Source organism: Oncorhynchus gorbuscha, linkage group LG06 (genome assembly GCF_021184085.1).
Source record: "Oncorhynchus gorbuscha isolate QuinsamMale2020 ecotype Even-year linkage group LG06, OgorEven_v1.0, whole genome shotgun sequence".
Taxonomy (NCBI): Eukaryota; Metazoa; Chordata; class Actinopteri; order Salmoniformes; family Salmonidae; genus Oncorhynchus; species Oncorhynchus gorbuscha.
Window position 1 is genome coordinate 51,740,270 of NC_060178.1, and position 10,000 is coordinate 51,750,269.

Here is a 10,000-nt window from a genome sequence, read left to right on the forward strand (position 1 = left end):
GGAACAGAGAATACACACACACGCATGTACACTGCATGACAAAAAGTATGTGGACACCTGCTCGTCGAACATCTCATTCTAAAATCATGGGCATTAATATGGTCCCCCCTCTGCTGCTATAACAGCCTCCACTCTTCTGGGAAGGCTTTCCACCAGATGTTGGAACATTGCTGCTATAACAGCCTCCACTATTCTGGGAAGGCTTTCCACCAGATGTTGGAACATTGCTGCTATAACAGCCTCCACTCTTCTGGGAAGGCTTTCTACTAGATGTTGGGATATTGCTGTGGGGACTTGCTTCCATTCAGCCACAAGAGCATTAGTGAAGTTGGGCACTGATGAGGGGACGATTAGGCCTGGCTCGCATTCGGCGTTCCAACAGGCCCAGACCATTATTCCTCCTCCACCAAACTTTACAGTTGGCACTATGTATTGGCACCCGCCAAACCCAGATTCGTCCGTCGAACTGCCAGATGGTGAAGCGTGATTCATTCCACTGCTCCAGATTTCAATGGCGGCCAGCTTTACACCCCTCCAGCCGACGCTTGGCATTGTGACATGGAAACCCATTTCATGAAGCTCCCGACAAACAGTTCTTGTGCTGACGTTGCTTTCAGAGGCAGTTTGGAACTCGGTAGTGAGTGTTGCAACGCTTAGACATTTCCACTTCACAATAACAGCACTTACAGTTGACCAGGGAAGCTCTAGCAGGGCAGAAACATGATGAACTGACTTTACATTTTTACATTTAAGTCATTTAGCAGACGCTCTTATCCAGAGCGACTTACAATTTGGTGCATTCACCTTGTCGGAAAGGTGGCGTCCTATGAAAGCGCCATGTTGAAAAGGCACTGAGCTCTTCAGTAAGGCCATGTGGGTGGCACAGGGTCGTTCTGCTGCCACTAATTACTGGAGGGTAACAGCTCAGTGGTCTAAATCTGGAAACACACCGACCATACAGCCTGAGGCCTAACCAGCCAGCACACTGTCCTTCTGACCCTATGTGACACCCACATTGACACACTGTCCTTCTGACCCTATGTGACACCCACGTTGACACACTGTCCTTCTGACCCTGTGACACCCACATTGACACACTGTCCTTCTGACCCTATGTGACACCCACATTGACACACTGTCCTTATGACCCTATGTGACACCCACATTGACACACTGTCCTTATGTGACACCCACGTTGACACACTGTCCTTCTGACCCTATGTGACACCCACATTGACACACTGTCCTTCTGACCCTATGTGACACCCACATTGACACACTGTCCTTCTGACCCTATGTGACACCCACATTGACACACTGTTCTTCTGACCCTATGTGACACCCACATTGACACACTGTCCTTCTGACCCTATGTGACACCCACATTGACACACTGTCCTTATGTGACACCCACATTGACACACTGTCCTTATGTGACACCCACATTGACACACTGTCCTTCTGACCCTATGTGACACCCACGTTGACACACTGTCCTTCTGACCCTATGTGACACCCACGTTGACACACTGTCCTTCTGACCCTATGTGACACCCACATTGACACACTGTCCTTCTGACCCTATGTGACACCCACGTTGAAAAAAACTCTCCTTATGTGACACCCACGTTGACACACTGTCCTTCTGACCCTGTGACACCCACATTGACACACTGTCCTTCTGACCCTGTGACACCCATATTGACCCACTGTCCTTCTGACCCTATGTGACACCCACATTGACCCACTGTCCTTCTGACCCTAAGTGACACCCACATTGACACACTGTCCTTATGTGACACCCACATTGACACACTGTCCTTCTGACCCTATGTGACACCCACATTGACACACTGTCCTTCTGACCCTATGTGACACCCACATTGACACACTGTCCTTCTGACCCTATGTGACACCCACATTGACACACTGTCCTTCTGACCCTATGTGACACCCACATTGACACACTGTCCTTCTGACCCTATGTGACACCCACATTGACACACTGTCCTTCTGACCCTATGTGACACCCACATTGACACACTGTCCTTATGACCCTATGTGACACCCACATTGACACACTGTCCTTATGTGACACCCACGTTGACACACTGTCCTTCTGACCCTATGTGACACCCACATTGACACACTGTCCTTCTGACCCTATGTGACACCCACATTGACACACTGTCCTTCTGACCCTATGTGACACCCACAATGACACACTGTCCTTCTGACCCTATGTGACACCCACAATGACACACTGTCCTTCTGACCCTATGTGACACCCACATTGACACACTGTCCTTATGTGACACCCACATTGACACACTGTCCTTCTGACCCTATGTGACACCCACATTGACACACTGTCCTTCTGTCCCTATGTGACACCCACATTGACACACTGTCCTTCTGACCCTATGTGACACCCACGTTGACACACTGTCCTTCTGACCCTAAGTGACACCCACATTGACACACTGTCCTTATGTGACACCCACATTGACACACTGTCCTTCTGACCCTATGTGACACCCACATTGACACACTGTCCTTCTGACCCTATGTGACACCCACATTGACACACTGTCCTTCTGACCCTATGTGACACCCACGTTGACACACTGTCCTTCTGACCCTGTGACACCCACATTGACACACTGTCCTTCTGACCCTATGTGACACCCACATTGACACACTGTCCTTCTGACCCTAAGTGACACCCACATTGACACACTGTCCTTATGTGACACCCACATTGACACACTGTCCTTCTGACCCTATGTGACACCCACATTGACACACTGTCCTTCTGACCCTATGTGACACCCACATTGACACACTGTCCTTATGTGACACCCACATTGACACACTGTCCTTATGTGACACCCACATTGACACACTGTCCTTATGTGACACCCACATTGACACACTGTCCTTATGTGACACCCACGTTGACACACTCTCCTTATGTGACACCCACGTTGACACACTCTCCTTATGTGACACCCACGTTGACACACTGTCCTTCTGACCCTGTGACACCCACATTGACACACTGTCCTTCTGACCCTGTGACACCCATATTGACACACTGTCCTTCTGACCCTATGTGACACCCACATTGACACACTGTCCTTCTGACCCTATGTGACACCCACATTGACACACTGTCCTTCTGACCCTATGTGACACCCACATTGACCCACTGTCCTTCTGACCCTATGTGACACCCACATTGACCCACTGTCCTTCTGACCCTAAGTGACACCCACATTGACACACTGTCCTTATGTGACACCCACATTGACACACTGTCCTTCTGACCCTATGTGACACCCACATTGACACACTGTCCTTCTGACCCTATGTGACACCCACATTGACACACTGTCCTTCTGACCCTATGTGACACCCACATTGACACACTGTCCTTCTGACCCTATGTGACACCCACATTGACACACTGTCCTTCTGACCCTATGTGACACCCACATTGACACACTGTCCTTATGACCCTATGTGACACCCACATTGACACACTGTCCTTATGTGACACCCACGTTGACACACTGTCCTTCTGACCCTATGTGACACCCACATTGACACACTGTCCTTCTGACCCTATGTGACACCCACATTGACACACTGTCCTTCTGACCCTATGTGACACCCACAATGACACACTGTCCTTCTGACCCTATGTGACACCCACATTGACACACTGTCCTTATGTGACACCCACATTGACACACTGTCCTTCTGACCCTATGTGACACCCACATTGACACACTGTCCTTCTGTCCCTATGTGACACCCACATTGACACACTGTCCTTCTGACCCTATGTGACACCCACGTTGACACACTGTCCTTCTGACCCTAAGTGACACCCACATTGACACACTGTCCTTATGTGACACCCACATTGACACACTGTCCTTCTGACCCTATGTGACACCCACATTGACACACTGTCCTTCTGACCCTATGTGACACCCACATTGACACACTGTCCTTCTGACCCTATGTGACACCCACGTTGACACACTGTCCTTCTGACCCTATGTGACACCCACATTGACACACTGTCCTTCTGACCCTATGTGACACCCACATTGACACACTGTCCTTCTGACCCTAAGTGACACCCACATTGACACACTGTCCTTATGTGACACCCACATTGACACACTGTCCTTCTGACCCTATGTGACACCCACATTGACACACTGTCCTTATGTGACACCCACATTGACACACTGTCCTTATGTGACACCCACATTGACACACTGTCCTTATGTGACACCCACATTGACACACTGTCCTTATGTGACACCCACATTGACACACTGTCCTTATGTGACACCCACATTGACACACTGTCCTTATGTGACACCCACATTGACACACTGTCCTTCTGACCCTATGTGACACCCACATTGACACACTGTTCTTCTGTCCCTATGTGACACCCACGTTGACACACTGTCCTTCTGACCCTGTGACACCCACATTGACACACTGTCCTTCTGACCCTATGTGACACCCACATTGACACACTGTCCTTCTGACCCTATGTGACACCCACAATGACACACTGTCCTTCTGACCCTATGTGACACCCACAATGACACACTGTCCTTCTGACCCTATGTGACACCCACATTGACACACTGTCCTTATGTGACACCCACATTGACACACTGTCCTTCTGACCCTATGTGACACCCACATTGACACACTGTCCTTCTGTCCCTATGTGACACCCACATTGACACACTGTCCTTCTGACCCTATGTGACACCCACGTTGACACACTGTCCTTCTGACCCTAAGTGACACCCACATTGACACACTGTCCTTATGTGACACCCACATTGACACACTGTCCTTCTGACCCTATGTGACACCCACATTGACACACTGTCCTTCTGACCCTATGTGACACCCACATTGACACACTGTCCTTCTGACCCTATGTGACACCCACGTTGACACACTGTCCTTCTGACCCTGTGACACCCACATTGACACACTGTCCTTCTGACCCTATGTGACACCCACATTGACACACTGTCCTTCTGACCCTAAGTGACACCCACATTGACACACTGTCCTTATGTGACACCCACATTGACACACTGTCCTTCTGACCCTATGTGACACCCACATTGACACACTGTCCTTCTGACCCTATGTGACACCCACATTGACACACTGTCCTTATGTGACACCCACATTGACACACTGTCCTTATGTGACACCCACATTGACACACTGTCCTTATGTGACACCCACATTGACACACTGTCCTTATGTGACACCCACGTTGACACACTCTCCTTATGTGACACCCACGTTGACACACTGTCCTTCTGACACCCACATTGACACACTGTCCTTCTGACCCTGTGACACCCATATTGACACACTGTCCTTCTGACCCTATGTGACACCCACATTGACACACTGTCCTTCTGACCCTATGTGACACCCACATTGACACACTGTCCTTCTGACCCTATGTGACACCCACATTGACCCACTGTCCTTCTGACCCTATGTGACACCCACATTGACCCACTGTCCTTCTGACCCTAAGTGACACCCACATTGACACACTGTCCTTATGTGACACCCACATTGACACACTGTCCTTCTGACCCTATGTGACACCCACATTGACACACTGTCCTTCTGACCCTATGTGACACCCACATTGACACACTGTCCTTCTGACCCTATGTGACACCCACATTGACACACTGTCCTTCTGACCCTATGTGACACCCACATTGACACACTGTCCTTCTGACCCTATGTGACACCCACATTGACACACTGTCCTTATGACCCTATGTGACACCCACATTGACACACTGTCCTTATGTGACACCCACGTTGACACACTGTCCTTCTGACCCTATGTGACACCCACATTGACACACTGTCCTTCTGACCCTATGTGACACCCACATTGACACACTGTCCTTCTGACCCTATGTGACACCCACAATGACACACTGTCCTTCTGACCCTATGTGACACCCACATTGACACACTGTCCTTATGTGACACCCACATTGACACACTGTCCTTCTGACCCTATGTGACACCCACATTGACACACTGTCCTTCTGTCCCTATGTGACACCCACATTGACACACTGTCCTTCTGACCCTATGTGACACCCACGTTGACACACTGTCCTTCTGACCCTAAGTGACACCCACATTGACACACTGTCCTTATGTGACACCCACATTGACACACTGTCCTTCTGACCCTATGTGACACCCACATTGACACACTGTCCTTCTGACCCTATGTGACACCCACATTGACACACTGTCCTTCTGACCCTATGTGACACCCACGTTGACACACTGTCCTTCTGACCCTATGTGACACCCACATTGACACACTGTCCTTCTGACCCTATGTGACACCCACATTGACACACTGTCCTTCTGACCCTAAGTGACACCCACATTGACACACTGTCCTTATGTGACACCCACATTGACACACTGTCCTTCTGACCCTATGTGACACCCACATTGACACACTGTCCTTATGTGACACCCACATTGACACACTGTCCTTATGTGACACCCACATTGACACACTGTCCTTATGTGACACCCACATTGACACACTGTCCTTATGTGACACCCACATTGACACACTGTCCTTATGTGACACCCACATTGACACACTGTCCTTCTGACCCTATGTGACACCCACATTGACACACTGTTCTTCTGTCCCTATGTGACACCCACGTTGACACACTGTCCTTCTGACCCTGTGACACCCACATTGACACACTGTCCTTCTGACCCTATGTGACACCCACATTGACACACTGTCCTTCTGACCCTATGTGACACCCACATTGACACACTGTCCTTCTGACCCTATGTGACACCCACATTGACACACTGTCCTTATGTGACACCCACATTGACACACTGTGTTTCTAACCCTATGTGACACCCACATTGACACTGTCTAACCATCATGTACATACGTTCTACAAGCACATAAGAGCACCCTTTGACTCAGGTAACAGTCCTAGTAGTTACCAGAGTTACCCGTCACTAAAAGGCTGAACTGATGCTCAGGACTCTCCCCTCGGGGAATGAATGAGTAGACAGACACCCACAAGACAGTAGAATGATGTACGACAGAGAAATGGTTTATCAGACCACATGGAGGAAGTACACAGTTACGAATGTGTGTGTGTTACACACACACACACACACACACACACACACACACACACACACACACACACACACACACACACACACACACACACACACACACACACACACACACACACACACAGAGAGAGAGTTAGACAGTTGTCACAGTGGTACAGGAAAAATGCCCCAGATTGAAAAAGACAGAGTGCAGACAACCACAGACAGAGTAGGTAGATAGGTAGGTATACAGACAGAGAGAGAGACAGACAGACAGAAAAAGAGACAGACAGACAGAGACGGACAGACAGTAAGACAAACACAGACAGACAGAGAAACACAGACAGACAGGGGGTCGACAGCTATGAAATAGACACACAAAACGCTGAGGACCTAAGAAGATAGAGAGATACAGAGCTAGATCCTGAAGGTGAAGGACGGAGAGGAAGAGGAGGATTAAAGAGATGACATCAATGGAGATGAAGAGAGAGGAGAAGAGGACGATGAAGAGGATGGAGATGGGAAGGAGGAGGCGGTGGTAGCAGAAGTAGTAATCGGCTGCAGGAAGAGTAGCCAGGGCCTTGTGTGTGTGTGTGTGTGTGTGTCTGTGTGTGTGTGTGTGTGTGTGTGTGTGTGTGTGTCCGTCCGACTGTGTTGATGAATGTGATGTGATTAATGAGATGTGTGTGAGAGAGCGAGAAAGAGAGAGAGATAAAGAGAGAGAGAGCAGCAGGCACAGGGAGAGCAGCTAACCAGTTGTAGGTAGTTTGACTCCTCCCCTACCCTCCACTGGCCTCGCCTTCTCCCTCCCAGGGCGACGCCCACGCATCAGTCTGGCTCGCCTTTCCACCCGGCTCGCCAGCAGACCGCTGATGTGCCGAGCCACTGCAACAACACACACACACACACACACACACACACACACACACAAAACCACAGCAACCGTCACTCACAACACACACCCCGACACCTGGACCACAAACACTACCCTCACACATACAGCAAAACACGTAGATTTACCATGGTAACGACCACACAGACTCCACTAACAAACACCATAGTCGAACTGCAAAACTACACACACACAACAGGCCACAAACCATTAAGACATGTCACATCAAGAAGACAACAAACATGCAAAAAGACACATGATAAAACATGCAGGCTCATGTTGTCAGGACCCGGTTACGAACCCGGGTCTCCAGAGTGAGAAACAGTCACTTAACCAACTGAGCCACGAATAGTCGGCAGAACCCAGAAGATGAGGCAGACACAGCAGTACTTGAGACGGTGTATTTAATGAAGTAAAAAAGTGAAGTCCTTCAGGAAAACATGTAACTCCACAACCTCAAAAGGAATTCCACAAGAACAAAGGTAATCCTCCAAGACAAAAAAGGTAAATCCACAAGGTGGAAGGTAAAGCACAAAAAGCCTCAAAAGATACTCAAAAAAACAAAAACAAACAAACAAGAACAAAAAACAGAATTCCACAAGAGAGTCCACCGGGATCAACAAGAGTTCTCAGAGTACTAGGGCTGGGTGCTAACATACAAACACAGAGCAAAGAACAGAGGAAAACAAAGGGTTTAAATACAATCAGGGGAAACGAGGCACAGGTGCAAATAATAATGGGGATCAAGGGAAAACAAAAGGTCAAAAGGCACAATGGGGGCATCTAGTGACCAAAAACCGGAACAACCCTGGCCAAATCCTGACACATGTGTACAATGTGTACATCATGAAGAACCACACACATTCAGTAAGAAAACAGACAGACAGACAGACAGACAGACAGACAGACAGACAGACAGACAGACAGACAGACAGACAGACAGACAGACAGTGGGAGGAGAGGGAGCCTGACAGACAGACAGACAGACAGACAGACAGACAGACAGACAGACAGACAGACAGACAGACAGACAGACAGACAGACAGACAGACAGACAGACAGACAGACAGTGGGAGGAGAGGGAGCCTGAGACAGACAGACAGACAGACAGACAGACAGACAGACAGACAGACAGACAGACAGACAGACAGACAGACAGACAGACAGACAGACAGACAGTGGGAGGAGAGGGAGCCTGAGAGACAGACAGACAGACAGACAGACAGACAGACAGACAGACAGACAGTGGGAGGAGCCTGAGAGACAGACAGACAGACAGACAGACAGACAGACAGACAGACAGACAGACAGACAGACAGACAGACAGACAGACAGACAGACAGACAGACAGACAGACAGACAGTGGGAGGAGCCTGAGACAGACAGACAGACAGACAGACAGACAGACAGACAGACAGACAGACAGACAGACAGACAGACAGACAGACAGTGGGAGGAGCCTGAGAGACCTAAAGAAAAGAAAAGCAGAATAAAAAGGTGAATGCGGAATAGAGGAATGGAGGTGAGGACTTTGAAAAGCTTTCAGAGAAGGATGAGAGGAAGAAGGATGAGAGGAAGAGGGATGAGAGGAAGAGGGATGAGAGGAAGAAGGATGAGAGGAAGAGGGATGAGAGGAAGAAGGATGAGAGGAAGAGGGATGAGAGGAAGAAGGATGAGAGGAAGAGGGATGAGAGGAAGAAGGATGAGAGGAAGAGGGATGAGAGGAAGAAGGATGAGAGGAAGAGAGATGAGAGGAAGAAGGATGAGAGGAAGAGGGATGAGAGGAAGAAGGATGAGAGGAAGAGGGTTGAAAGGCAGAGAGCGAGGAAGGAGAGAAAGGGGGAAAAGAGTAAGAGAAGAGCGAGAATAAACTGCAAATAGTTCAGTAACTGG

At 49.1% G+C, this 10,000-nt stretch overlaps 1 protein-coding gene across 4 annotated transcripts in view; it reads right to left on the bottom strand.

The window, feature by feature from the left end:
• LOC124038069 (rho GTPase-activating protein 39-like) overlaps positions 1 to 10,000 on the bottom strand; it is a 240,050-nt gene that overhangs the window by 26,230 nt on the left and 203,820 nt on the right. For 2 of the 4 annotated variants that reach the window (XM_046353489.1, XM_046353488.1), the window contains one exon: positions 7,999 to 8,100. The exons of the other annotated variants lie outside the window; for them this stretch is intronic. In XM_046353489.1, the coding sequence (XP_046209445.1) occupies positions 7,999 to 8,100 (102 nt within the window). The remainder of the gene's footprint in view (positions 1 to 7,998; positions 8,101 to 10,000) is intronic. 4 annotated transcript variants of the gene reach the window in all.